Source organism: Lentinus tigrinus, assembly GCF_003813185.1.
Source record: "Lentinus tigrinus ALCF2SS1-7 unplaced genomic scaffold L226scaffold_67, whole genome shotgun sequence".
Lineage (NCBI taxonomy): Eukaryota > Fungi > Basidiomycota > Agaricomycetes > Polyporales > Polyporaceae > Lentinus > Lentinus tigrinus.
Window position 1 is genome coordinate 24,639 of NW_027137976.1, and position 25,840 is coordinate 50,478.

At 56.4% G+C, this 25,840-nt stretch overlaps 10 protein-coding genes across 10 annotated transcripts; 6 read left to right on the forward strand and 4 right to left on the reverse strand.

Moving 5' to 3' along the window:
- Positions 1 to 366: 366 nt before the first annotated feature.
- On the reverse strand, positions 367 to 3,884 carry L226DRAFT_563974 (uncharacterized protein). The gene is made up of 4 exons (XM_067683599.1): positions 3,536 to 3,884; positions 3,256 to 3,487; positions 3,113 to 3,199; positions 367 to 3,059 (listed from the first exon to the last, which is right to left on the reverse strand). The coding sequence occupies exons 1-4, from the start codon at positions 3,579 to 3,581 to the stop codon at positions 674 to 676; spliced, it is 2,751 nt and encodes a 916-aa protein (XP_067528852.1). The 5' UTR covers positions 3,582 to 3,884; the 3' UTR covers positions 367 to 673.
- A 995-nt stretch (positions 3,885 to 4,879) lies between these two features.
- On the forward strand, positions 4,880 to 6,235 carry L226DRAFT_617604 (uncharacterized protein; the record flags this gene model as incomplete). The annotated part of the gene is made up of 6 exons (XM_067687058.1): positions 4,880 to 4,996; positions 5,062 to 5,208; positions 5,263 to 5,342; positions 5,395 to 5,499; positions 5,554 to 5,640; positions 5,694 to 6,235. Exons 2-6 carry the CDS (start codon positions 5,144 to 5,146, stop codon positions 6,233 to 6,235), a joined length of 879 nt encoding a protein of 292 aa, XP_067528853.1. The 5' UTR covers positions 4,880 to 4,996; positions 5,062 to 5,143.
- Positions 6,236 to 8,042: 1,807 nt separating this feature from the next.
- L226DRAFT_347433 (uncharacterized protein) lies at positions 8,043 to 9,205 on the forward strand. Its single transcript, XM_067674122.1, has 7 exons — positions 8,043 to 8,236; positions 8,306 to 8,340; positions 8,404 to 8,558; positions 8,677 to 8,738; positions 8,798 to 8,901; positions 8,956 to 9,041; positions 9,105 to 9,205. Exons 1-6 carry the CDS (start codon positions 8,208 to 8,210, stop codon positions 9,006 to 9,008), a joined length of 438 nt encoding a protein of 145 aa, XP_067528854.1. The 5' UTR covers positions 8,043 to 8,207; the 3' UTR covers positions 9,009 to 9,041; positions 9,105 to 9,205.
- A 98-nt stretch (positions 9,206 to 9,303) lies between these two features.
- Positions 9,304 to 10,092, forward strand: L226DRAFT_617605 (uncharacterized protein). The gene is made up of 5 exons (XM_067687059.1): positions 9,304 to 9,316; positions 9,395 to 9,410; positions 9,466 to 9,514; positions 9,582 to 9,634; positions 9,703 to 10,092. The coding sequence occupies exons 3-5, from the start codon at positions 9,473 to 9,475 to the stop codon at positions 9,938 to 9,940; spliced, it is 333 nt and encodes a 110-aa protein (XP_067528855.1). The 5' UTR covers positions 9,304 to 9,316; positions 9,395 to 9,410; positions 9,466 to 9,472; the 3' UTR covers positions 9,941 to 10,092.
- A 148-nt stretch (positions 10,093 to 10,240) lies between these two features.
- Positions 10,241 to 12,574, forward strand: L226DRAFT_347621 (NAD(P)-binding protein). The gene is made up of 7 exons (XM_067674123.1): positions 10,241 to 10,686; positions 11,295 to 11,667; positions 11,719 to 11,788; positions 11,841 to 12,106; positions 12,162 to 12,194; positions 12,315 to 12,513; positions 12,567 to 12,574. The coding sequence occupies exons 1-4, from the start codon at positions 10,329 to 10,331 to the stop codon at positions 12,096 to 12,098; spliced, it is 1,059 nt and encodes a 352-aa protein (XP_067528856.1). The 5' UTR covers positions 10,241 to 10,328; the 3' UTR covers positions 12,099 to 12,106; positions 12,162 to 12,194; positions 12,315 to 12,513; positions 12,567 to 12,574.
- A 1,791-nt stretch (positions 12,575 to 14,365) lies between these two features.
- L226DRAFT_473662 (uncharacterized protein) lies at positions 14,366 to 15,628 on the forward strand (the record flags this gene model as incomplete). Its single annotated transcript, XM_067676535.1, has 6 exons — positions 14,366 to 14,495; positions 14,562 to 14,722; positions 14,783 to 14,933; positions 14,992 to 15,062; positions 15,128 to 15,286; positions 15,356 to 15,628. The coding sequence occupies 6 exons, from the start codon at positions 14,366 to 14,368 to the stop codon at positions 15,626 to 15,628; spliced, it is 945 nt and encodes a 314-aa protein (XP_067528857.1).
- A 182-nt stretch (positions 15,629 to 15,810) lies between these two features.
- L226DRAFT_576528 (uncharacterized protein) lies at positions 15,811 to 16,368 on the reverse strand (the record flags this gene model as incomplete). The annotated part of the gene is made up of 3 exons (XM_067685371.1): positions 15,811 to 16,126; positions 16,208 to 16,260; positions 16,330 to 16,368. 3 exons carry the CDS (start codon positions 16,366 to 16,368, stop codon positions 15,811 to 15,813), a joined length of 408 nt encoding a protein of 135 aa, XP_067528858.1.
- Positions 16,369 to 18,529: 2,161 nt separating this feature from the next.
- L226DRAFT_617608 (succinate dehydrogenase) lies at positions 18,530 to 21,999 on the forward strand. The gene is made up of 12 exons (XM_067687060.1): positions 18,530 to 18,761; positions 18,829 to 18,878; positions 18,936 to 19,047; positions 19,102 to 19,125; positions 19,182 to 19,223; positions 19,591 to 19,668; positions 19,718 to 20,189; positions 20,240 to 20,539; positions 20,594 to 20,948; positions 21,019 to 21,117; positions 21,196 to 21,313; positions 21,408 to 21,999. The coding sequence occupies exons 1-12, from the start codon at positions 18,645 to 18,647 to the stop codon at positions 21,555 to 21,557; spliced, it is 1,917 nt and encodes a 638-aa protein (XP_067528859.1). The 5' UTR covers positions 18,530 to 18,644; the 3' UTR covers positions 21,558 to 21,999.
- Positions 22,000 to 22,880: 881 nt separating this feature from the next.
- On the reverse strand, positions 22,881 to 23,834 carry L226DRAFT_347759 (uncharacterized protein). Its single transcript, XM_067674124.1, has 3 exons — positions 23,817 to 23,834; positions 23,027 to 23,737; positions 22,881 to 22,975 (listed from the first exon to the last, which is right to left on the reverse strand). The coding sequence occupies exons 2-3, from the start codon at positions 23,438 to 23,440 to the stop codon at positions 22,970 to 22,972; spliced, it is 420 nt and encodes a 139-aa protein (XP_067528860.1). The 5' UTR covers positions 23,441 to 23,737; positions 23,817 to 23,834; the 3' UTR covers positions 22,881 to 22,969.
- Positions 23,835 to 23,864: 30 nt separating this feature from the next.
- Positions 23,865 to 25,247, reverse strand: L226DRAFT_617610 (uncharacterized protein; the record flags this gene model as incomplete). The annotated part of the gene is made up of 6 exons (XM_067687061.1): positions 23,865 to 24,248; positions 24,325 to 24,512; positions 24,565 to 24,690; positions 24,761 to 24,836; positions 25,022 to 25,134; positions 25,193 to 25,247. The coding sequence occupies 6 exons, from the start codon at positions 25,245 to 25,247 to the stop codon at positions 23,943 to 23,945; spliced, it is 864 nt and encodes a 287-aa protein (XP_067528861.1). The 3' UTR covers positions 23,865 to 23,942.
- Positions 25,248 to 25,840: the final 593 nt, after the last annotated feature.

Below are 25,840 nucleotides of genomic sequence, written 5' to 3' on the forward strand. Positions count from 1 at the left end.
AGGAAGAACATTCCACAGTATAATGAATTAGTTGGGAAGGTAAGGAAGTAAGCTTCGAACGTTCCTGTCTAGATGAAGGCATTGTGCATGGCGGCACAACGTCATGATTGTACATTTCTATTGTGATGCTTTTTTCTTTTCTTCGAGAGAATACAAGAAGCTTCTCGTGCCGCCCGGTGCACCGCGGAAGGGCCAGTCCGAACCTCCGTCCGTAGTTTCGTGAGCGAGTGATCCCAGTGCGACAGAAGCTGACGCATCGCCTGCAAGAGCTTGGAATGGTTGGGTCAAAGGCACGTCTTGGAGAAGATGGGCACTGGGCTGCCAAAATCCCAGCAGAAATCTCGTCACATGTCACCAGTAAATGAGAAGCAGCAGGAACTCTGTGCATTTATGAACAGTCAATTTTACAAACGTCAAAATGAAGAAAAAGAGAACACGACAGTGCTATGACCACTACTCTACTACCCAACCTGGAAGCAAATCGAATGACACGCACGACGTGCAAGTGCAGATTTTATAGGTCAGGACATGCATCGGAAATTCGTGAGGAGTCTATCATTTCCTTTGTTTTCGAGGGCGCTTAAGCCAAAATGCCAGGAAATGATAGACTGCCCACGAATTTCCGGTGCATGTCCTGACCTATAGAATCTTTGTCCGCACGTCGTGACGTTCGCTACGCCGTCATCGTGCGAGCCTTCTTCGCTGGAGGGACAGTCTCCTGCGTCCCCTCGTCTTCCCCGTCCCTTGCCCGCTTCGTACCGCTAGCCGAAATAGTAGGTGGCTTAGCGTCCCTCGGGCCGATGTACTGCAAGGTCGGCTGCTTCGAGAGCGGCGCGACGGGCAGGTACCGCATCGGGATCGTCGATACCTCGATGCGGAAGAGGCTCTTGCGGACGACGTAGTTCCTCGGCCAGTCAGACATGTCGTCGTCGGCCGTCATATCAGCCTCCTCCTCATCCTCCTGCTCCTCGACAACGAGAGATGCATCGACCTCATCGAGGTCGCCCTCCGACGTCCCCGACGAGCCTTCCTCGTCTGCCTCATCCTCCTCACGGGCACGCTTCTTGCCCTTGTCGACCGGCGCGTCCTCGCGCTCGGGCTCTGCCGCCTCGGGAAGAGCACGGCCCTTGCCCTTGTCAACGCGAGCAGGCTCAGCGGACTCGCCGATGACAGAGAGCGGAGGCTGTCGCGATAGGGAAGAGTCTTTGGAGCCAAGGGAAGCTTGAGAACCTTGGCGGGGGAACGGGATGGCCTTGCCCTTGCGAGGCGCGGCAAGCAGGCCCAGGCTGTTCTGGGATGAGGTACGGGAGAGGGCTTGCAGCTTGGAGGCAGAAGCGGCAGTGACGGGGGTGGCGGAGCGGCGAGACTCGGGCTGAGCTTCAGCCTGAGACGGCCCGGCAGCGGTGGGAGGAGGACCATCCTTCTGGACGTCCATTTGCTGAAGAGTACGGCCTGCGAGGCGGCCGATGGGGACGAGCGGGCCGTCGTTCAAGGGGTCGTCGTACGCTGGGATGGGGATCTCGTACCCGTCCTCGCCGATGAGCACGGCGTGCTGACGCTTGAGCTCGTATCCAGGACGAGGGCGACGGCGGGGGCCAGTGGAAGGGCCGTGGGCCTCTGGAACCTCGTCGACTTCTTCTGCCCCTCGGGAAGCCGGGGACTGAAGCATGCCACGCTCCTGCATCTCGAGGAAGACAAGGCTCTGTCTGCGCAGGGGCTGCACTTTGCGCGTCTTGAGCATCTCCTGGTGTCTCTTGAGACGGGCAGCTGCCTCGGGGTCATCTACAGGTGGTGCAGCCTGCGGCTTCGACCCGCCTCCCACGACCTGGACACGGCCAGCAGCGGGCGCATCGACAGCCCACCCGAGCTCCGTCAAGTACATGTCGGCATACGTAAGGCCCGCGATGGCCTCTTCTAGAGCAGGCCTGGTGGCGTACTGATGCATCGGCGCGGTGTTGTCCACAGCGCCGGCGGATGCCCGTGAGAGGGAGCTTGGGCCGGGGACTGGCATATGCGAGCCCTCGGGGTGTCCGAGGTTGATGGCCCCCTGACGAGTCAGAAGGCCGCGACGACGACGGTCGGGTGACGACGAAGGCTCACCGCCTTCAGGGTAGCCAAGGTTGACGGCATCCTGACGGGAGAGGAGAGCGCGGCGGGGACGTGCGACCGACGGTTGAGGCTCGGCTTTCTGGGAGGGCTCGGAACCTTCTGGGTACCCCAGGTTGACCGCGTACTGCCGAGTCAGAAGGCCGGGGCGGTGAACGTTGGCGGGGTCAGCAAGCTCAAGCTCCTGCTCGAACATCGGACCGTGCCAGGTCTCTGGGTAGGGAGGCCCGCGCGAGGCCTTGAGAAGCGCCGCGACCTTGTCGCCGATACGCTCAGGAATGCCAGGCTCTCCGCGTCCAGTAGGCACAGGTCGGCCTCGGTTGTCGTAGACATACGCGTTCTGGCGCGTGATCAGGGCAGCGCCGGGGACAGGGTGCTGCATCAGGACTTCCTCGTCGGACTCGGGGATGGGAGGGAAGACGACGGGGTCGTGATTGAGGTTGGGGGCGAGCTCGGGCTCCACGGGCTCATCCTGCGATAAGACGCCTTCGACGCTACCATCGAGAGACTCGTCGTCACTGTCGCTGCCAATACCGTAGCCGTCGTCCCCATTGGGGACTGCGGGCTGCTCCTGGACTCCGTTTCTGAACGGCTGCTGGCCAAAGACGACGCGGAAAGCTGGATGGAAGAAGTTGAACGTCTCACCGATGCGTTCGTATCCAGGCACTCCCAGGAGGGACTTGTATGGAGGCTCGGGGGCCCTCTTAATTCGGTCATTCGCAAGGGCAACGCTGTTCAGCTCCTTGATTGCATTGGTGAGCGCGTCGTAGTCTTCGACGGCCTTGAACGATGTTGGAGCACCAGGAAGTGCCTGCTCGGCGGCGAGTGCGGAGTCAAGAGTAGGGAGGGGAGCCTTCCCCTTTGCAGAGCGACCGGATGCCTTGACAGCGGGCTGTCTCTTGGGCGCCCGCTTGCGCGGAGCAGCGGGTTTGGTCGCCGGAGCCTCGACGGAGCTGCAGGACCGTCAATGAGGGGCAAGGTGTCGAGGCAGAGATTAAATACGTACGCGTCGTTAGCAGACGTTGAAGGAGCAGGGGCATCCCTGCGGGTGCGTTTGCGGGGCGGGGGACCAGTGGTAGTTGGGTGGGTCGGACTAGTGAGGGATACATGAGACTCGAGTGGGATACAACGAGAAGGGCAGGTACGTACACTGAGCTCGTCGATGCCTGATTCTCGACCACTTCCTGTTCTGCGACTTTCCGTCCCCGGCGGCCTCCAGTAAGTTTCTGGACGGTCGAAGCGATCTGGCGAACGACTCGACCGGATCTGGTACGGAGAATAGGCTGGCTTTTGTCTGTGGTGGGTTGGGGTGGGTTGGCGGGCGCGGTGGGAGCAGCAGGGGGGGCTGCAGGGGGTGCGGCAGGTTGGTGGTTGGCGGTGGCTTCGAGCCCGGTTAGGGTGGCCGACGACGGGGAAGAAGAGTACTCACCAGCCGCTGCACGAGTAGCGCTCCTTGTTACACGCTTGGGAAACATTTCGGAGTGGTTGAGAGTGGTTGTGGAAAGTGAGATGAGGGCGGGTAGTCAGTGCTCGCAGAGCGGAGGGGGATGGTGGTGGTACGGAGGTAGGAGTTGAGGGAAGCTAGGCGCCAGCCTATGACGGAAATATAGGACAATAAGCGAGGCGCGGGAGTGTTCCTACCAGGCCCATGCGTACAACACGCATGGGCGCTTGATGCATATTAGGGTGTGCACCGATCCTTCCCGGCGGTGCACCCGGCATGTTGTATGTCGTTCAGCTCGTAGCAGAGAGGTGGATCTGATTGAGGTAGAAGGGCGGTGTGCGCGATTGCGGCTGGGCGAGTAGAGATGCTGTAGTAGTCGCGCTTTGGCCGGGCGGAGTTTACAATCCGTCGGTGGCCCGGCGGCACGACACAAATGACAACTGACCAGGCGCCTTGCATATGAATGACCTCTCTGCTGACGGATTCGCATACCGTGTAGACACAGCCCGTCCCGTCAGAGTAGTTATCTGTAGTTACGCGTAGCGGCGCGGAGTTGGCATACGTTTTTCAAAGTATCAGATATATCCTGGATATTTACATTGATTTATAAATATCTTATAGCTTATGAGACTGCTACCCGTTTACTCACTTTGATGACGCGACGGTCCCAAGGAGCGTTGGCATGGTGCCACCGCTGTAGCCAGCCATGACACCGCCGGACCCTGCTATCGACGTGCATTGTATCGCAAAGGGGCACTCTAGTACTTTACTGGGATAAGGCAAGTCTCCACTGGGTATAACGAGCAACTAGTCTTGTTCTTGAAGAACAAGGCAAGCGACACGTATCAGCACTGCCACAGAAGTTTCGTATGGTACCTCCGAGGCGATCGAGGTCGAGTGAATTGATGTTGCTCCCATGAGTACTGATTTGAGCATGCTGAAGACTCCTGCGTTGCGGAACGGTCTTCCCATTTTTCCCGTATGCATGTGTCCCGGCTAGAGCAGATCGATAGAGAGGGGAGCGTGGAGAGCGCGCCCTATTAGCACAGCATCAGGAGCTAGCTCATCGATGAGACCTGCCCTAAACACGTCACTATTGTCGATTACTAACATCGAGTAAGTAACTTGGATCTCCGTCTAGTGCCGTCTAGTGCCGTAGCCCTCTCCACGTCTCCACCATCTTGAAGTATTCTATGTTCTCCCCTGTTGACCTGAGCAGTGCAGTCAACACGTTCGGTCTTCTGTATTGCAGAGTTCGCTCACTCCCGGGGGTGAACCTAACTATGTAGTATGGCGAGTTTTGACCCCGTCCTCCCCCGACTCGGAGCCAAACCTCAACGTTAACAATGCAACTCAAGTAAAGGAAAGCATCGGAGACCCTTGAACATCGGCAGCATGTGTACGTGGCTGCGGTAACCTCTCCGGTACTCATGTTGAGTCACCGAGGTCTGTCGCATCGGGACTCTCCAGCTTCTCCTTTGTTGCACGCCACTCATCATGAGCTATATCAGGAGTGCCAGTGTGTCGTCCGGAGTTCCATCCACTTGTCTTCATACCCTCACCTTCTGTATATTCCTTTCCCTCCGCTTCACAATGTTGCTCACAGAGCTTGCCGTCGTCATGTTGGCCGTCATAGGCCTAACAATCACCATGCTTAAGTGAGTCTGGAAGGCTCCTCCCAGAACCTCGATGTCGCTGACTGGGGAATGTAGACAGGCGTGGAATAAACTCTCCGACAAACGGTCTTGGGTTTCACTCGTTCCTCGCTTCTTGCGTGCGGATGTCGATGAATGTGAGTACACGTCGTATCATATCGCTCCATCCCCAGCCTCACGCGTTCTCAGCGCCACTCCCGCCCTTTGCGAGTGGCACACGCCCGGATACCAGTTATCCAATCTTCGACAAAACGCCGGGGGACGACCCGTTCGTCAGAGACGACTTCATATTCGGTACGTCCGTTTTCGCGCACAATAGTTTCAGGACCGTAGCTCATTGGATCTCAGCCCTGGTCAAACTTGCGAAGCAACACCTGGACCCGGTGCAGTCGCAGGAATACCACAGGAGGCTGCTCGGCTTGGTGGCGGACGATGGTCAGGATCGAATACCTTCCTGTACGTGCTTCGACTGACAAACCTCGCACCAGAAGCCGTAGCTCTTGGGTGTGCGATGATCCCGCAACACGAGAGACATCGTCCAGCACGAACCCCGGAGCCGTCAGTCTCGTCGCTATGGAGCCATGTCCCGTCGCACACGTCTCCGGGGCCTCAGGTCCCTCTTGGCTCTCAAGCAGGTGCGACGTTCTCCTTCGGGATGCCGCCGGGAAGCCAGCCCAATCCTCCCATGAGGTCTACTTCGTCGCGCCGTCCGTCTCGCCCCCTCTCCCGGCAGCACGCGTTCAGAGGAGCGTGGAACGCAGACACCTTCTTCAACCCGGTGTGGTGGCTGAACCCGCGCGACGACTCCGCATCGACGTCCGGTCCCGCCCTGGAACAGTGGATGCACAGCGTCCGGATCATCAAGCGCGACTACGCCCGGGCCTCCTATGGGGCGACGAACACCCAGGGGGAGGACGACGTTGCAGCGAGCTGGCGCGCGAGCTTCAGGCTCGCGTTCCCCGCCTTTGACATCTTGCGACCCGGTGAGGACCCCACTCAGTCCACCAGGTGGCCCGGGTTCCATGCCTGAGCGCGGTGTCTGTTTGCTCGTGGTCTTCCGTTACGGACACGTCTTTTCTTTTCTACGATACTTGCTTGTGCTCTAATGTCACCTTTGACATGTACTACTAGTTATATAGCAGTTTAGTGTTCACCTAGGCGGTACCAGACCAGCCAATGACATATCAGTCATTCTTTTGCATACCTCGTTGCTCGCTGTGATTTGCACACCTCCATATGTTCGAAGTCTCGAGAACCAAGTACGTGCGGTCAGCTTGAGTCTCACTTATAGCTAGCATCACGTGACGCCAGCGTTGGCCTGCAGTGCGAGGGTTCCTTCTCCTCCGCCTCCATCTCCCAGCTGGCCTCACATCTCGCGTCCCGACATGCCACCTCTATGTATGCCCGCTATGCGCTTCAGACTGCTTCCCGATGTCCGACCTGCTCTCGACCGTCTGCCCGCGGAGCCACTCGAGGTGTCCAATTACTTCATGTCGCCTTCGCACATCCTCCACCTGAGTCTTGCACGATCACGTCGTAGTGCGACCACTGCTCCATCAGTCTTCCGCCATCCATGAAAAGGTCGCGCTGGCACTTCACTGCTCCTACGTCGTCCTGGTTTCGAGCGACACATGCATTCCAATCAGAGGAGGTGAGCTTTCAGTCGCGCGAGCAGACAAGGGCGGAGACGGCGCGGGTTTCGTGTGTCGTCCTCAGGGCGCGCTGTGCGATGAGGTCGCGTCGCATCTCGATGTGCTCTCGCACTTATGAGTGGGAACGGGGAGATATACTATTGGACGATAGGCTGCGGGCGGAACTTCGCGCGATCGCGCAAAGTGAGTGTGACCTCGGGCGCGACATGCATTGTTTCGCAGGTGCCCGCGACCTCCGACCACAACCAGCTCGTCCACCGTGTCTTGTGTCCATCCTCGTATTCCTTCAAGTTCATGGACCTCATCGGTTTCACGCTCTCGTTCAAGGATCATTCCCTGTACTTGCCTTCCGGATGCCCCATGTCAAGAAGGATGTCCTCGGACTCGGACTCGGACTCGCTCCCTAAGAGTCAGAGACCGAGACTGTCTTCACCCGTCCCTGGAATACGCTCACTCTCCGTTGTCCCAGCCTCGAGTCGTTGACAATGAGGATTGTAGGGAATACGTCCCGCATTGCCCTATCAGAGCAAACCATCGGCTCAAGTCGCTCAGTATCACCTTCATTCCCGCCCGGGGAACGTCGGATACGCCATCGTTACCTACATGTTCGATTGAACATGCGACTAGGATGGCATCCCTGCCTGCCTAGATGTCTCGCAACGATATGCGGCAACGTCGAGTGGCGGAATGGTTTGCGTCCATCACTAGCGCCCTTGGGGTCGAGGGCCTACTGCAGAATACTTAGTGCCCGAGGACGGGTGAGAGCTTGGTTGCGTTCTTCTACTGGGATCGACCACGGCGGTGGAGATGCGATTTGTCGCCAACTGGACATCCAGACGTTGAGGTTCTTCGAGCTGCTGACGCAGCGCAACCCCGCAGCAGAGGAGGTGCTGCTGAGGATATTCTGTTCTTGTCTGCTCCTGCTCACGGCGTGGGCGCTGTTGAGCAAGGCGCATGGGAGCGCAGTACTGTACCACCGCCCCGTTGCTATTCCGAGACTCGCGACGACCTTTGGGTAGTGTGTAGCTCATGTCTCTTCACTCGTCGTACATGATTGTCGGTCCTTATAGGCCTCGATATCACCATGACACCATGATTATGGTCAAGTGCATCTTCGTTCTTGTTTGTTCATCTACTTCTACCCTGACGTATCATCACCGCTCTACGTACCGGGCCTCTCGATCAACATGGGTTGTATCTTGATGAATGGATGGAAGTTGGAACCACGTTCGAAGACCCGGGCTTCGTTCCTTGCGCACTCCTCGTGTGGCCGCACCTACAGACTGTAAGATACAAATATGAGCCCCCTAGCTTCCGCCTCTTCAGAATTGGACCACGCCCTACTTGAAGATGTCCTCTGCAGCTTTTGTCCAGAGCTTGTACGTTGCTGAGTTCTGACCTTTCAATCTGTTATTCTCACCATGATTCTGACATGCATCATCCGTCAGAGTAACAGAATTCGATTGCGACGTTGCGGCGGCTAGTGAGTATGGCATCGTATATGACCTTGACAGTCACTAACAACTTTTCTATGTCAATTGCGTAGCCTTCTTATTCGTTGAATACTTCGCGCACCTCCCGCAGGAAGTCGATCTCTTCTGGAGGGGAAGATTCACTGTTGCGCCCGTCCTCTTTCTGAGCAACAGATACCTGTCGCTGCTTGCTCAAATACTCTCATTCCCAAACCCCCAATCTGACAAGGTTCGTCAACTTATGAATATTATCCCGTGCACAGCGTCTTACTGATCTACACAGAGGTGCAGCGTTTAATCAAGAGTCCATACCATGGGATGCGCGACTGAGATCGTGTTTGATACAGCTGTTCATTCGTCGCTTTCGCCTATCAGACAATTCGCCTGCTGCCTTACTTTCCGTGGGCAGGTCAGTCTGTCCCATGATCCATGCGCTGGTCTATGAGTCCTAATCCGACGCCGCTGCAGTATTTTCAGCCTTACGAACAGCGGCGCTGTGCCCTGGCCACCTCAGATGGCCAATTGGGATGCTCGTCCTTCTCTTGTCGTCTGTGCCTTTAGGGATCAACTTCGTGAGTTGCGTTGAATCGATTTGGCACATGTGCGCTTACATCTTCATCCTCAAGGCCAACTATCGCTGGTTGAGCCCCACTGTGATACCAACACTTGGATGTGTTGACGAGGTGCCTCAATCCCTGCAGCTCAGTAGAGAGTGAGTGCATGGCACAAGAACCCTTGAGAACGTTCACGGTCATACTTATCAGAAACTCCGCAGCTGTTCGTAACGTGCCCACCCAACGATGTCTGATAGGTGCTGACTTAGTACCTCCCTAGTCACCATCACCTCTAGGACCTGCCTCATCATTTCGGACCTCGTTGTCTTTGGCGTAACTTGGCACGGAACATACCGTACTACTCAATTGGTGCGGGTTGCTGCCGGAGAACAGAGCAAGCATGCTACTTATTCAGAAACACTTCTTCGAGATGGTAGGCCTGCCGCCTTTCATCTGTGGCTAGCATGTCAATGTCTACAGAGCTAACTCAGATACGTACTCCTAATAACAGGAACAATATACTTTTTGTAAGATCTATATCACCTTCCCCCGAAATCTAGTTCCTTATGCACCATTCCCCAGCGTTCTCATGATGCTGAATATTCTCCACCTACTCTTCTCGATGCTCTCGGTAAGTCTTCGAAACTGAAGTATTTTCTCTTGCAAAGATTCCTGGGGATTCATCTCCAATGCCTCAGATGGCCGCCGTTGGCCTTGACTCCGTCAGCTACGTCACGTACTTCACGGATCCGTATGTCTTACCTTTCCATCCTGTTGTGTCACTACATACTGACACTTTAACAACCTATCGTCCTGTAGTATCACCTCGATCCTCATATCGCGATTTCTCCTCGACCTGCAAGAAGTCCACCAATACCGGGCCGATCCGCAATTGTCCAGTCTGTCTGTGGGCCAGGACTCCCTTCGCTTCTCTAGGGTGATGGGTTCGTTGGGCGAGTCGCTTCCTCCCCCGGGCGACACCTCGCTCGAGGACGAACGACTTCAAGTTGCCTCCGAAGACGCATCCGAGGATAATGGCGGTGACGAAGTAGGCTAGGACTCGGAGGCAGATGCGATGATGGAGGAGGCTAGGGCTTAGTTGCCGGATTTTATGGACTCGACAACAGCGTTGTGGATTGGAATCCCGGCCGGATGTTCTCGTCCTCACTAGTGATGGGGGCTTTGACCCGGACTCGTCGCTCACCCGACGCCAATCGTTCGCCTTGTACACTCGTCTCAATCATCTCTGTACTTTTGACTGTTTTGTAATTTAATTGGAGACGGCCTGGCGGAAGTTCTCCCCGGGTTCGCAGTGTATAGCACGAGTCCAGAACGCAGTTGAGCGCTTCTCCTTTGACCGCCACCACGACGATGACTCTGAGGGACGGTATTGACTCGCCTCGTCGTTCTGCTCGTCGTTCTGCTCGTCGGCGACATATCTCAACATGTCTCTACTAGTTCTCTCAGCGCGCGACACTTTCGAGGTCACCACCCGATTCGGCCCGGACGAGCTCGTCGACCTGATGGCTGGTGTCTTCTCGCAGCTGTCTTCGTCCGACCCCGGGATCGTCCAGCCGCACCGGACGACCATATCGACGCAGAATCACACCGCGCTCTTCATGCCATCGCGCATCGCGTCGTCGGGGACGACGATGAAGGTCGTGTCGGTGCCCACCGCGGGCGCGCCGGAGGATGTAAAGGCGAGGGGCCTTCCTGCGAGTACGATCGTGATGGACGAGCATAGTGGTCATGTCAGGGCCATCGTCAACGCGAGGCTGTTGACTGCCTTGCGCAACGCTGCCGGTGAGTGTGTTTCTGGGAAGGAGAGACTCTGGAAGGACACATGCATCAAGTCGGATTTCGCATTGTCTCCCTTCATCTCGTTCTCGAGCCCGTATTCCGCCATCTAGGCTACCGAATGCCTGTGATTAATCAGGATCGAGCTCGGTTGGCACGGCAGGGATCCCAGCGTTTCCGACCGGCCAAAAGGTGTGCCAGTGGGCGAGAAGACAGTACACGAGGTTACCTTTCGGCCGTTTTTCAAGCCAAAAGGAACCCCTTTGGACGGTTGTCTCTGAAACGAAACAGAAGATATGCACGGGCGCCGTATTTTGCTCAACTTTTCGCCCGTCTGAATTGCCGGTATCCCTGCCGTGTGGCCTTCCGCAAGTTATCGTATCGTTCTTACAAGTGTAATGACGGACATGCTACACGGGTCATCTTCGGAGCCATCGCTGTCCATGCAGCGCAGCCATTCTCTGCATCGGAGGGCTTGAAACTGAGATAGATGCGGCGAAGGCCTCCTGTTGACCGGTTCGTCGAGTACCTTTCTTACGGCGTCCTTGGGGCGAAGCAACCATAGCCACCGGCTCAATATTCCTCAAATCTCTTACAACTCTCTTCCACCTTAGGCTCTCTGCTCTCTGCTCGCTTGCTACTTCGCTCTGAACCGACCAGCATCGTCGCGATCGGAGCCGGGGCCCAGGTTCAAGCCCACGTCTCGCTTTTCCTGACTGCATATCCGTCCATCCGGACATGCACGGTCTTCAATCGGTCACAGAACGCACGATTGCAATCCCTTTGCGACCGCATAGGCTCGAGGTTTCCTGCTGTCCAGATCTCGACCGGCATATTGTCACCCGCTGAAAGTCCTATCCTTCGTGAACGCATCGGACAGGCCAGCATCATCGTTACTGCGACGTCCTCCAAAGAGCCGCTCTTCCCATCCGAATACGTGCGAGCGGGCACGCACCTTTGCCTCATTGGATCATATACGCCCCAGATGTCAGTCCCACGTCCGCTGATATCGTTCGTGACTAATGCGTGGACATCCAGGCATGAGATCGATACCGGCCTAGTCAAACGTGCAGGCAAAGTCGTCGTTGACCAAAAGTCTGCTTGCTTGGTAGGTCATGGCATCCGTCTCATTCCATCGCCTCACCTCACAATGTTGCTAGACCGAGGCCGGAGAGCTCATCACTGCAGGCTCCAGAGAGTCGGACCTGGTCGAGATCGGGCAACTACTGGACGTCAAGCACCCATCTTGGACCCCGCGTGCAGATGTTGTTCAAGATGTCCGACAGAGCGGCGATCTCACGATCTTCAAGTCGGTGGGCGTCGGCGTGCAGGATGTCGCGATTGCATGTGCTGTGGTCGACCGTGCCGTGAAGGACGGGATTGGCAGGCAAATTGAGGATTACGACGAGGAGCTGTAGATAAAGTGGCAAGTGCGGTCTCGCTGTGGTTCATTGATTCCCTTCTGACACGTCTCGCGACAGAGATGTATTGTACACATATGAATCGGAAGAACGATGCGGGTGTTAACCACGTGCAATTCAATGGTGTATCCCCTAGCCTCCGCTCGCCGCGCGCTCGGCCGGTTGTTCAGTCGAGCCACCGACCACATACTATTGTCAATGGCATCGATGGACTCGGCGTAGGTGTCCGCGCCGGGGCTGACAATGTATACGCGTCGGGGCGGCACTGATGGGGTGCTTCGACGCCAGTGAGAACTGCTTTGTTACATCCGCCCAACTCCGTCGATTTGTACGCACCTTGCGCGAGGGGGAGGTCGACCAGGACCCCTGACCTCGAGGCGGGTGGGAGCACGGTGGCAAAGAGACTGTCAAGGTTAGAGGGTCGACTATCTCACAGCTCTCCGGTGACTGATAGTCACTTGACAGGCCCTGCTGAGCCACGACACAGCAGCGATATAGCGGGACGCAGTTCGCAGAAGATACGGGAAGCAATTGATGATCCGCGTCGAGAAACACAAGACGCCGTTCTCCCTGCAACTCGACTTGGAGTCGATCAAGGTCGCCGCTTCGGAGTTTATCAGGTATATGTCCCCGGCATGCGTTGCCAACACGTCGTCCGTGGAACACTCTTTCGTCTCGGGAAATCAAGCTGGACTTCGACATCCGCGATGGGCCTCAACTATCAAGGCGGGCACGATGAGTTCGTGAGTGCTGGGATCCGCGCTGACAGCGTCCTCCTTCATTAACTGGCTTCCGCTCCGTCCGCAGGCGAACGTGGTGTTCTCGCATGAGCTGCACAGGTGATATTCCGCGCGGGGCACCGTCTCTGTTCTCGCTTCACCGGGGAACCTCAAGACCGACCTGCAGGGACATAGCTCGAAGGTCGACGAGCTGCATGGTACCCGCACCCCATGGGCAGCGTAGGGTCGAAGGGCATAAGCGCTCACCGATACTTTCGCCGCCAGAACTCGCTGAAACCTACAGCGATGGGCGCGCTCACTCAACTGTACGCCGGAACCACGCCTGAGAGTGCCGATCTCGGGGGCACGGGTGCGTTCTCGAGTCCTTCTTCGCCCCGGATCCGTGCCGCATGGGTTACACGTGCATGCACATAGCAGCACCTGATACCGTGGGCGAGGCAAAGGAGACGGTTGATCCCGAAACAGGGCGCAGGATGTGGAAATGGCTCGAGAAGGAGATGAAGGATATTGGATACCGACCGTGACATGCGCGTCCTCGCCGTGCTTTGGCGTCGAGCATCCTTGAGAACCGTTGTCCTTCTCAACTTCAGACCGGCTTCGGTTCATTTCCGCGATACGACGAGCGACATTCCGACCCTTTGCGGAGTCAATGCAGATTCAAGCACCTTCCTTTCGACCCGGATGGACCCTTTATCTGTGTACACGCTGATGGCATGCGCTCTGGCGAGTGCTTTTCGGACTGCGGAGGTAACAATACCCGAAAGCGCGGCTTTCGTGCACACTCGCGATGTCTATCGCATCTAACGCTTTGATCTTTCCATCTCAGGTCTATTGTCGTCCCAAAGGTGCGCGGCATTTGCCGCCGTACGCACGGTGGCTGCCTTCCAGAACGAAGGCTGTTCAATGCTCAACGTATACCCCGCGGCTATGTCAAGCCTGATTGGCTTTAGACGATTCATCGCACATTCACGGGGAAGTTGCATGGAACTACACCTGGGGTGAGAACGTTTTCATTCTGAAGATTCGATCCAGACAACAGTGGGCTGACGGGCGCCAACTCTATGTTTGGACTCGGATCGCAGACATCCTGCTGGCAGCATCGACAGAACACATGCTTCGCGCGCGATTCATCAGGATCGAGGGACGAGTCGCAAGTGACCAGGGAGAGAGCCTTGTGAACGAGACAATCGCTGTCATGGGCAGCATGGTGACAAGCGCATTGTCCCGGCCACAAAGCAGCGCCGCGCCCCTGTATCTGTGGCCAGCCGCACTGCACTTGTTGTCTGTCGTCGGTCCTCGGATACCAAAGCGGCCCAGTCGCGGTTGGGATATAATAGGTCGGTCGTGGTGCAGTCCTAACTCACAACACACCCACTCCACTCACTCGCTCCTTCAGAGTTCGTCTCCGCTCTTGACGAGCAGGTCATATCGCCGCACCCGCGTCACTCTCTTTCTTTCTCTTTCAAGTTCACGTTTCCTTTTTGAGAAATGATTCTCCCCTCGTCGTCGAAGAGTGCCGTCAACATGCGCTCCGCAACGATCCTTGTTGCTTCTCTGCTGGCCTTCATCCCGAACGTCGTCGGGCACGGCTACCTCAAGAGCGTGGCCATCGATGGCAAGACGTACCAGGGCAACGTACCTAACAACCCTTCTGGTGAGCAGCATGGCGTATAGCGATCCGGCGGCGCAGAAGATACTGACACCGCGTCGCATTACGTAGTCGACAGCCCGATCCGCCTCATCGACGACGTCGACCCCGTCAAGGGCGCGTCGAACCCGAACCTCTCGTGTGGCCAGAACGCGCAGAACGCGGCCCTCGTCGCGTCCGCCAACCCCGGCAGCGAGGTCGCTTTTGCGTGGGCCTCTGGCAACGGCGGCAACGTGAGCTCTCCCTTCCCCCCACTCAATGCTGCATCACTCATTGCGAAAACGTCTATGCAGTGGCCGCACAACACGGGTCCGATGCTGACTTACATGGCGTCCTGCGGGGACACGACGTGCGACAAATTCGATGCCTCGAACGCGCAGTGGTTCAAGGTCGATGAAGTCGGCAAGAAGAGCGACGGCTCTGCGTGGGTCCAGCAGGACATCAGTACGTGTTACCCTGATGCATTAGGCGTACGAGTGCTGACCGTTATCGACTCATGTAGTGAACGGCAAGACGTACTCGTTCACGCTCCCCGACAACATTCAGCCCGGCGACTATCTCATCCGGCATGAGGTGCGTGGTGCGACCTTCTACACCCAGAGCCCTGGAACTGACCGTGGGCTGTGATGTGCACACAGATCATCGCTCTGCAGCTTGCTGTGTCCGAGGGCGGCGCGGAGTTCTACCCGTCTTGCACGCAGGTCCGCATCGGGGGCAACGGCAACGGCGCACCCAACGCCACCGTCAGCTTCCCCGGCGCGTACTCGGACACCGACCCCGGCATCCTCACTCCCGACGTACGTCTTGACTTCTACACACGTCTGTTCTGCAACTGACGATTCTCCCTTTTATCTCTCCCCTGACAGGTCTACAACCCGGGCTTCACGTACACCTTCCCCGGGCCCGCGATCGCCTCCTTCGTCGCTGGCTCTAGCGGCAGCGGCAACGGAAACAACGCCTCGACCAACAGCACTGCCAGTGCTTCCTCCGCCGTCCCGTCCTCGACAACCCCGTCCTCTGCGGCGCCGTCGAGTTCGTCTACGAGCGGCTCGGGTGGCTGCTACGACATGAACGGCAACTACGCCCGCGACGAGTACCGCCCGCGCCGCCTGAGCCGAGTTATGCGCAACATGAACTAGGCCCGTATGCCGCCACCACGCTACTTATGATGACGACCCGCATGCCGTTATGCACACGACGCCAGGGGATGCCGTGAGGGCATCGTAAAGGTCGAGGTCCTCGGGCTGGGTCCCGTCGGGGTCACAGTGGGTCAGCAGGCAGACTGACCGAGGGTTAACATTATCGCTGTATCGTTATTTGGTCACGACGACAGAATGTATCCAGTATGAGCCTCTTCTGTGGTCGCAGCCGCCTCCAACTCCGCCTCCTGGCCTACTTGGTCGCCGCCATGTTCCTCCGACTCGGATGCGTGTGCGTCTTCGGCGGCGAGCCGTGCGTCCTCGAGCGAAGTGTCGCCTGGGGGAGGAAGCGACTCGCCCAGCGAACCGATCACCTTGCTAGTGGCGAAGTGAAGAGAGCCCTGGCTAACAGAGAGACTGGACAGTTGCGGATCGGCCCGGTGTTGATGGACTTCTTGGAGGTCGATGAGGAACCGCGAGACGAGTATTGAGGTGATGCTGCAGAATGACATTAGCATGCAGCATCGACGTGATAACTTGAAGTCCAGCGCGGCAGGGCGGTGGAAAGATGGAACGTACGGATCTGTGAAGATTGCGATCAGGCTGATGGACTGAAGGGTGTCGGAGGCAATCTGGGGTAACGTTGGATGGTGGGAAGTAATATGAGGGACCATCGTAGTACTTCGATTGCAGGGACTTACCGAGAGTATTGAGAACAGCAGGTGGAGAACATTCAGCATTGCGAGGACACTGCAAAGGTGAAATTAGAACCGGATGCTGGAGTGGAGGCAGGTGGAGCTAGAGGCCTTACAGAAAGTATATCGTTCCTGATAGTCGTGTATGTGAGTGACTCGTAGCTCTGCAGACATACTTGCACTGGCAGACGGCGTACCATCTCGAAGAAGTGTTCCTGAATAAGTATGCTTGATCTGCTCTCCGGCGCCAACCCGTACTAGTTGAGTCTGTACGGTATGTTCCGTGCCAAGTTACTCCCAGGACCATGAGGTCCGCAACGATGAGGCAGGTCCTAGAGATGATGATGACTACGGAGTAAGTCAGCGCATCAGGTATACTAGTTCATATATCCCCAGGTTACGAACAGCTGCGGAGTTTCTGGTAAGTATGACCATGAACGTTCCGAGAGTCACGTTGTATAAGGCACCCACTCTCTACTGAGCTGCGCAGATATAAAGTTCTCATCAAAGCATCCAAGTATCGGTATTATAGTGAAGCTCGACCAGCGATACATGGCCTACTTGATAATGAGAATTGATATGCACGTGTGAATTTGAATTTAACGCAACTCACGAAGTTGATGCCTATAGGCACAGAAGATAATAGAAAGACGAGCATCCCCAACGGCCATCTGAGGTAAGGCGGACACAATGCGCATGTTCGTAAGGCAGAAAATACTACAGCGGCATTGCGTGAGTGCGGATAAATAGAGCGCATAAGCCATGGGACGGACTGACATGCCCAGGGAAGGTACGGCAGCAGGCGAATTGCCCAGGCGGCCTTCACAAAGATGGCGCAGCTGTGTCATATGCGGTTTCAGTTGCACATTGACGAAAGGCAACACCTCTTCACAGTCGTGCAGAAAAGCGTTGAGCACGGTAAAATGTCATGGTTCAAGGTGCAACGACGAACCTTGTCAGATGCGGGGTTGACAAATTGTAGTATTTGAGTCAGGAGAGACAGGTATCTGTTGCTCAGAAAGAGGACGGACGGTCCGGCAAGTCTTCCCTTCCAGAAGAGGTCGATTTCCTGCGGAAGGTGCACCACGTATTCGACAAATATCAGCGCTGTGAAAGGGACGGGGACTCGTGAGTGACCGTCAGGCTCATATACGATGGCAATCCTACTAGCCGCGGCGTAGCCACAATAACCGTTTGCCACGCTGAAGGATGCAGGGTGCCAGATGAGTGATAATTACCGATTGTATGTGGGGGAGAGCGACATACATGCTCTGAAAAACGGCCGCTGAGGACATCTTGTTCTTGTGGGGTCTGTTTCAAATCTGAAGAGGTGGAAGCTAGTTTCACCGGAAGTCGCATGTATATAGCTGGTAGCTGAAGCCACACAAGCAGTGCGCAAGGAGCAGAGCCCTCTGAACGCAGTTCGAGCCATTATTCACCAAGGCGCAACCTGTGGCAGTTGTGAGGCCCACAATCATGGTGGCACCGAAGATTGTACACCGCAATCTGGAAACCGTGACGCCCGCCTCGTAAGATCCGAATCTCGCTTCGCCACCGCGTTCGCGCGAGTTAGGTTAATCCTTGCGCATCCCATACCAAATCACTGCCGTGCCCGTGCCGAGATGGATGGAGACGAGTCAATGTCATCGCGATACAGGACTATATTATCGGGAAAAGTCTAGCGCTATCCCTGGACGTAGCAATAGCTAGGCGACATATCTCCATCTCGAATCATGCGCCCCGAACAGCCTTAGCCGGAGCAGACATGAAAGAGGATATCCTCAGCCGCGCCTCGTGGGCCATGGGGGTGCGCTCCGACAGCAGCTCGGAGAGCTTTTTCTGTCCAACGGCTGTTTGACCACTTGGGCACAGATGGCAAGGCTCCCCACCGGGCCTCATCATTCCACACTACTTTCCGGTAGGAAAAGCAGATGTGAAGAGGCTATGGCAGAGATCACTCCGCCAGGAGAGCAACAAACACCAGGATGCGGTTTTACCTGATACACCGTGAGGACAACAGAAACTCGAAAAGGTGTTAGCCGCACTTCCCACCGATTAATGTGAGGTCCGCCATAATATCGTGCTTGGTAGTACTGAGGCCGCGGTGGACCGGAAGAGCATGAATACCGTGTAAGCGCCCAGAGGCCATCCGGGGAAAGGGGAAACGGAGAGAGTGGAAATCACGGGACGCTGATTGGTTTCGGCCGCAACCGGGAGCATCGGGGCAAGGGAGCCGAGGCCCGCTCGTCGTCGACGTCGACGCGAACGCCGACACTGTCCTCCACTCCTCTCTCACCGTCGTCCGCGACACACTCGACGCCATGCTCAGAAAAACTCTCGCGAGAGGCCTCCGCGCACCTGCCACCCGCTCATTCCACTCCTCCGCCCCCGCGCGCAAGGTCGTCGCGACGAACCCTGTCAAGGCCCAGGAGGTCCAGGTACGTGCCTTCCCCGCGTTACCCCCGTCGAGCTCTGCGTCGTTCTGAACGGTTTCGGTCCTTCTAGTCGTTTGGCAAGTACCCCATCATCGAGCATGAGTACGATGCTATCGTCGTGTGAGTATCCGAGTGCATCGTTCTCCGCCCTCTCCTTAAACCCGCATCACCATCCAGAGGAGCTGGCGGCGCCGGTCTGCGAGCAGCGTTCGGTCTCGCAGAGGCCGGCTTCAACACCGCATGTATCACCAAGCTCTTCCCTACCCGGAGTCACACCGTCGCTGCTCAGGTATGTTGCCGCGCTCGCTTTCCCCGCGAGCCCAAACGCTGACTATATGCATAGGGTGGTATCAACGCCGCGCTCGGCGTAAGTACACCGTGACACAAGTCTATGTTGGACGACAGTGCTGATGGACTGTACAGAACATGACCGAAGACGACTGGCGGTGGCACATGTACGACACGGTGAGTAGCTCCAGGCCAGGGGTGGACCCTTCGACGATAGCCCGTGTATGCAGTTCGCGTGCTAGCAGCATGGCCCGATATCTTCATGCTTTCCTTCGCGCTATGAGAAGTCTTAGAAGATACTGCGCGCATCAGGCTCTGGCCAACACATGCGTCCGACCTCCGTGGTCTGAGTGCCTGCTGGCTGCTCTCTTGGGTGATCCGACCTCAGGTTCTAGTTCGCGTGTTATATGCAGTCGCATGCCAACATACATGTACCTTCATCTCCATTCTCCTCTCCCCGAGAAGATCATTATATGCTTGACGTCTCCATTTTTCTGCCTACCTACTGCAACTTATACTTGAACATGGACTCACCCTCCCACAGGTCAAGGGTTCCGACTGGCTTGGAGACCAGGACGCCATCCACTACATGACTCGCGAGGCTCCTAAGACCGTCATTGAGGTACGGGTGCCTGTCCTCAATCGCGTCCTCCGCTCTAACTCCCTCGCAGCTTGAGCACTTTGGTGTGCCCTTCTCAAGAACGAAGGACGGCAAGATCTACCAGCGCGCGTTCGGTGGTCAATCCCTGAAGTTCGGCAAGGGTGGCCAGGCCTACCGCTGCGCCGCCGCGGCCGACCGTACCGGTCACGCGCTCCTCCACACGCTCTACGGCCAGTCCCTTCGCCACAACACGAACTTCTTCATTGAGTACTTCGCGCTCGACCTGATCATGCAGGATGGCGAGTGTGTTGGTGTGATGGCGCTGAACATGGAGGACGGTACTCTGCACCGCTTCCGCGCACACAAGACCGTCCTCGCCACTGGCGGCTATGGTCGTGCATACTTCAGCTGCACGAGTGCACACACGTGCTCGGGCGATGGTAACGCGATGGTCGCGCGTGCCGGCCTCCCGCTCCAGGACCCCGAGTTCGTGCAGTTCCACCCGACTGGTATCTACGGCGCTGGCTGTCTCATCACCGAGGGTACGTGCAAAGCGCGATGATGTCAAGATACTTTGCTGATGTTCCACCAGGTTCGCGTGGTGAGGGAGGATACCTGCTCAACTCGGAGGGTGAGCGTTTCATGGAGCGTTATGCGCCAACCGCGAAGGATCTTGCCTCTCGCGACGTCGTCTCCCGTTCCATGACAATTGAGATTCGCGAGGGTCGTGGTGTCGGTCCCGAGAAGGACCACATCTACCTCCAGCTCAGCCATCTCCCTGCTGAGATCCTCCACGAGCGTCTCCCTGGTATCTCGGAGACGGCTGCTATCTTCGCTGGCGTCGATGTCACGAAGGAGCCCATTCCTGTGCTGCCCACCGTCCACTACAACAGTAAGCCTGCAGCTGGTTCCGCATGTCGATACAGTGACTAACGTACGCACGCAGTGGGTGGTATCCCGACACGCTACACTGGTGAGGTCATCACGCAGGACAAGGACGGCAAGGACAAGGTCGTCCCTGGCCTGTACGCCGCCGGCGAGGCTGCGTGTGTGTCCGTCCACGGCGCGAACCGTCTCGGCGCGAACTCGCTCCTCGACATCGTCGTGTTCGGCCGTGCATGCGCGCACCACATCCAGGAGACGCTGACCCCGGGCAAGCCGCACAAGGAGCTCCCTGCCGACGCCGGTCTGCACAGCGTCGAGTTCCTCGACAAGATCAGGAAGTCGGACGGCCCCCTCCACACGGCGAAGATCCGGTTGGATATGCAGAAGGCCATGCAGGCTGATGCGGCTGTCTTCCGGTATGTCTTTTCTCTGATCATATGTACACGACACGCGGGGTGGTTGGCTGATATGCGTGGTGCCGTGCAGTACTCAGCAGACCCTTGACGAGGGTGTCCAGAAGCTCCGTGCGATCTACAAGACCTTTGAGCAGGTCGGCATCAAGGACAGGAGCATGATCTGGAACTCGTGAGTTGTCCTCGACGCGCCCCTTTCTAGTGCTGCACCACGGATTGACCACATATTCGTTCTCGCTCTCGCTCGCAGGGACCTCGTTGAGACCCTCGAGCTCCGCAACCTCCTCCAGTGTGCCATCCAGACCATCACCGCCGCCGCTGCGCGCAAGGAGTCGCGTGGTGCGCACGCGCGTGAGGACTACCCTGAGGTGCGTCGCGTTTCCCCCTCCCTTCCCGTTGTCGTTCCTCCCTCTGTGTGTTATGTGATGAGACATGGTGCTGACTGGCATTGGACTCGGACAGCGCCTCGACGACACCTGGATGAAGCACACGCTGACGTGGCAGCACGACGTGAACGAGCCGGACGTGGAGATCAAGTATCGGAACGTGATCCACACGACGCTCGACGAGAACGAGTGCAAGTCGGTGCCGCCGTTCAAGCGTGTGTACTAAATGCGTTCGCTTTCTTTTTCTCCTTCCCCCATGCGTCTGGCATTTGCTCCCCTATCCCACCCAACTTTGGTTGTCTGTTCGTAGGAGGATCACAGACAATGCACTGTCGTTGTAAAACCTCTTTGTTGCGTGTGGGGTTGCGTGCTGCGTCGTCGTCTTTACTGTTCGGTGGAGGTTCCGGACGCTGTTATGGTGGTTCTCGGACGGTTGGTGGCGTGGAGATCCTGAGACCTTGAGGCTGAAGTGGAATTTGTCGTGATGCATGAGCTATAAAGGGGTCCGTCGATATGATGACGGCTGCAATAATGCATAAAATCTGGTAATGCATAGCAAAACCGGGGAAGCGGGGAAGCATGCACGTCCCGCACTGCGCAGAGATTTGTGCATAAAACTTCATGTCGTCGACGTCAAACTGCGGCCTCAAGCAGGTATCGGTCCCACTTGACTAGCACTGCAAGGATGTACATATGTCAAGCTCGGATTCGAAGAGGAGAGAGTAGATGGGGAGCGACGTACGTTCTCCTTGATGTCGAGGTACCACATGGGCTCACCCTCAGCATATCCCATCTTCTTGAACACTTTGAGGGCGTCATCACGCTGGCGCGCCGAGAACGTCGCTATCTCGCGGTTCGAGTAGAACGTGAGCAGGAGCTTGCCGCAGGGGGCGCCATGCACGTCGCTCGTAGAACTTGATGACGATGTTCCGCCACGTGCAGAGCACGTCGCACTCCTCGTCCTCGGGGCACTCCTTCGCGCCCCAGCCGCGCCGCAGTGCCCAGTCAAACACTTTATCTCGGTCGCATGGCACGCCAAACCAGAGGAGCGGGATGTCTTTGAAGTAGGTGTGTTACACGGAGCGGGTTGAGTTGCGCTGGAAGCGTGCGCGAAGGGAGCATCTTCATGACGATGTTTTCCTGGCGTGTGCGTGTGCGTGTGGTCAGTATTTCTGTTGTGTAATACGACTCCGGAGCTGCGTGGCTTACCCCGCGTACGAGTTTGAGCTTCGGGTATACGTTTATCGGATAGCACGCTCGTACGTGGTCAACCCACTGTGCTGGAGTATACTTGTCCGGTGAATAGTTGCCAACAGGCCTGAAGGGGATGCTCGAGAAAGAAGGTGGACCGGCAGGTTCGCTCGCATTGTCAACGGAATCTGACATCGCAGACGATGGGTGGTGGTCACTGTCCGAATCTACAACAAAGACTCAGAAAACGGAACTGTGATGCGAAGTAAGCGGAGGGGGGACGGATACAACACATTGGTAAGCGGAGTCAAAATGTATTAAGAGTGCAGTAAGCGGACAATGAATTCAACGATGATGCAGGGGTAAGTAACAAGAACAATAGCCCAGCCTTGTCGTAGGACCGACGTCAAGGCTGCGGCGTCGAGTGAGTATCGGGCCAGTAGTCGACTAGCACTGCAAGAATGTCAAACTCGGACTCGAAGAGAACAGATGGCAGCGACGTACGTCCTCCCTGATGTCGAGGTACCACTTGGGCTCGTCCTCAGCATACCCCATCTTCTTGAACACTTTGAGGGCGTCATCACGGTGACGCGCCGATAACGTCGCCATCTCGCGGTTCGAGTAGAACGTGAGCAGCAGCTTGCCATAGGGGGCGCCAAACACGTCGCGCGTGCGTATGTGCATCTTGTACCTCTCGTAGAACTTGATGACGATGTTCCGCCACGTGCAGAGCATGTCGTACTCCTCGTCCTCGGGGCACTCCTTTGCGCCCCAGCCGCGCCGCAGTGCCCACTTGAAAACCCTGTCTCGCTCGAATGGAACGCCAAACCAGACAAGCGGAATGTCTTCAAATTTGGGGTGTTCGAAATCAACACGGAACGGGTGGAGTTGGGCTGGAAGAATTCGCGCTGGGAGCATCTTCTTGACCGTGTTTTTCTAGCGTGTGGTCAGTATCCCAATTATGATGCGACTCTGGAACTACGTGGCTTACCCCGCGTACGATCTCGAGCTTCGGGTATACGTGAATTGGGAAACACGCTCGTATATGGTCAACCCACTGTGCCGGAGTATACTTGTCTGGAGAATAGCGGCCTACAGGCTTAGAGAGATCGATCGAAGAAGGAGTTGAATCGACAGGTTCGTTTGCGTTGTTATTGGGTGTTATGGAATCAGACATCGCATCCGTTGGGTGATGGTCGATGGCGAGCAGTCGTGCTTCGGGAAGGGGTGCACGCAAGTTCGTGCCTCAATTTATCCCTGACACGTGATCGCGAAGATTCGACGAGTAACCTACAGCTTGGCCACATTCTCGTTGATAGCAGAATTCAGGCTGAAGATGAACCCCCCAATTCGGCATAAATACTATACTGCACAGAGAAATAGTCCATGTATGAAGCATAGCATGATAGGCAGATACTCGTCATGAGGTAGCACGCGGTCCAAGCCCAACCGGCTTCTCATCCTGACGCCCTGGCTGCTCGGCCGCATCCTCGGGACTCTCCAGCTCCTCGAGCAGCCGCGTTATCTTCACTGAGACGTCGTCGAGCTCGATCTCGGCCCCGGCCGACGTTGGACGGTCCTGATTTTGCAGTTGTGTCACGACGGCGACGAAGCTCGAGCTCGTCTGCTGGGTAGTCTTGGTGTGTCGGTCTCGACTGGAGCGTTCTTGTGCGAGGCCGACGCGGACGACAATCATGTTGAAGACAATTGAGATAATGGGGGAGGTCTAGTCATGAAAAGCCCGGTAGTGATTCGCGATCAGTGCTTCAACACAATGTGGAGACCAGGGACGGAGAACGCACTATGTCCATTAGTATAAAGACGGCATTCGACTGTGTGAGGAAGAGGATCATGCCGGCACCGACCGTGGCCGAGTATATTGCCCCGCTCTCGATGACTACGCGCAAAACCGGCGCGAGCCCGAGTCCCGAGCGGGAGCTCCAGCGCGCGGTCCCGCGAACCACAACCCACAAACGGTACGCCAGAAGGGCTTCTATAGCGTGAGTACCGTGACTTGCACCAAGGGGCTGAGGATTGCCTACCGGTTGCAAGGAAGTTCGTGCTGAGGTCGAGAGTGTATAGTGCTCTAATCCATGGGACAACCTGGGGGTTGAAGGGTGAGCCTGCCTGTTGGATGAGCGTGGTGAAGTTGGTTCCGATGACGGCAACTGGGCAAGGTGATGACCCATATATATCTCCTCAATAGAAACACATGAAAGCCTTGAGGATGACTCTCACCGAGGAGCCAACTCCATGCCAATATAGGTAGCGCGACGACGGAAATGCTCTGCCAGACAACGTATGCACTGTAGATCTGCGGGAACGAGTATAGTCAACTTCGGTGAATGTGACAGGGGACAAGTTCCCTCAGTCCCGCACTGTTCATGAGGTCCAACTGTGATGAAGCCCTGGTATACCTGTACGATATTCACGCCCATTTCCTGACATCTCAAGTAAACGACGATCCTTGTGTAGATTTGGTGAAGAGGTTGAACTGACCGCGGTGGAGAGCACAAAGAGACCGCAAGGCGCAGCTAACATGTTGTGACGACGCTTGTGCCGATGTCCGGCGAGGATCCACATGATGAGCATGAACATGAGCACAGAGAATCCTGTAGCGAGCGAGTCAGTTCCAGCCGCGAAACCGACAGGTTCAGTCAAGGGACTCACCGTACAACATCGCCTGGAAGGTCGAGAAGACACTCGCCTTCTTCAATGACACCATAGGGAGAGAGCAATGCCCTATCAAGGTCTCCAGGGAATCTGGGATAGGGCGTGACAGGACGGGATAAAGACAGGACCCTTCCGGATAACCTACGTCTGCTTCCATACATGCTCGTCTGCCTTAGCCCCGATTGCACGGTCGAGACCGCATTCTGTTCCATTAGCAAGCTCCAACCTAAAGAACAACGGAAAACTGAGAAGATTGCGAGCTTCGGGACTGCGCGCGTGGCGCACGAGAGGGAGTGGATTCTGGAAGCTAAGGCAGTGTACGGAGGAGGGAATTAAGCTCCATCGTTATTATGCGATGGTATCTGAACCTCCTACTTATGCAGGGCTTTATGCGTGAAACTTCGCCTACGGGGTAGGACGACCATCTGGGGCATAACGCATACGATACGTGCTCCAAGAATGAACCGTATGCAGCACTTACGAGAGAATGAAATTCGACTGTAATTACCATTCTAACTGCTCTCGACGTCCTGATGTTGAGCCTGGCAATGGACTGACATCGATCGTAACGGCTTTGTACAACGTAAATCTATTGGACTTTGTGCACAGCAAGATAGAGGTGAGAACAGCAATGATGATGCTACA

What these genes read in the sequence shown, in the direction of transcription:
- L226DRAFT_563974 (XM_067683599.1), bottom strand. Translation starts at nt 3,581, where the DNA reads ATGTTTCCCAAGCGTGTAACAAGGAGCGCTACTCGTGCAGCGGCTG. An exon ending in CAGGCATCGACGAGCTCAGT is followed by an intron (nt 3,200 to 3,255) that starts GTACGTACCTGC and finishes ATCCCTCACTAG; the next exon opens with TCCGACCCACCCAACTACCA. An exon ending in TCAACGTCTGCTAACGACGC is followed by an intron (nt 3,060 to 3,112) that starts GTACGTATTTAA and finishes ACGGTCCTGCAG; the next exon opens with CTCCGTCGAGGCTCCGGCGA.
- L226DRAFT_347433 (XM_067674122.1), top strand. Translation starts at nt 8,208, where the DNA reads ATGTCCTCTGCAGCTTTTGTCCAGAGCTT. An exon ending in CAAACCCCCAATCTGACAAG is followed by an intron (nt 8,559 to 8,676) that starts GTTCGTCAACTT and finishes TGTTTGATACAG; the next exon opens with CTGTTCATTCGTCGCTTTCG. An exon ending in TGCCTTTAGGGATCAACTTC is followed by an intron (nt 8,902 to 8,955) that starts GTGAGTTGCGTT and finishes TTCATCCTCAAG; the next exon opens with GCCAACTATCGCTGGTTGAG.
- L226DRAFT_617605 (XM_067687059.1), top strand. Translation starts at nt 9,473, where the DNA reads ATGATGCTGAATATTCTCCACCTACTCTTCTCGATGCTCTCG. An exon ending in TACTCTTCTCGATGCTCTCG is followed by an intron (nt 9,515 to 9,581) that starts GTAAGTCTTCGA and finishes CCAATGCCTCAG; the next exon opens with ATGGCCGCCGTTGGCCTTGA. An exon ending in GTCACGTACTTCACGGATCC is followed by an intron (nt 9,635 to 9,702) that starts GTATGTCTTACC and finishes ATCGTCCTGTAG; the next exon opens with TATCACCTCGATCCTCATAT.
- L226DRAFT_347621 (XM_067674123.1), top strand. Translation starts at nt 10,329, where the DNA reads ATGTCTCTACTAGTTCTCTCAGCGCGCGACACTTTCGAGGTCACCACC. An exon ending in GGATCATATACGCCCCAGAT is followed by an intron (nt 11,668 to 11,718) that starts GTCAGTCCCACG and finishes GTGGACATCCAG; the next exon opens with GCATGAGATCGATACCGGCC. An exon ending in ACCAAAAGTCTGCTTGCTTG is followed by an intron (nt 11,789 to 11,840) that starts GTAGGTCATGGC and finishes CAATGTTGCTAG; the next exon opens with ACCGAGGCCGGAGAGCTCAT.
- L226DRAFT_617608 (XM_067687060.1), top strand. Translation starts at nt 18,645, where the DNA reads ATGCTCAGAAAAACTCTCGCGAGAGGCCTCCGCGCACCTGCCACCCGC. An exon ending in AGGAGCATGATCTGGAACTC is followed by an intron (nt 21,118 to 21,195) that starts GTGAGTTGTCCT and finishes TCTCGCTCGCAG; the next exon opens with GGACCTCGTTGAGACCCTCG. An exon ending in CGCGTGAGGACTACCCTGAG is followed by an intron (nt 21,314 to 21,407) that starts GTGCGTCGCGTT and finishes GGACTCGGACAG; the next exon opens with CGCCTCGACGACACCTGGAT.
- L226DRAFT_347759 (XM_067674124.1), bottom strand. Translation starts at nt 23,440, where the DNA reads ATGCTCCCAGCGCGAATTCTTCCAGCCCAACTCCACCCGTTCCGTGTT.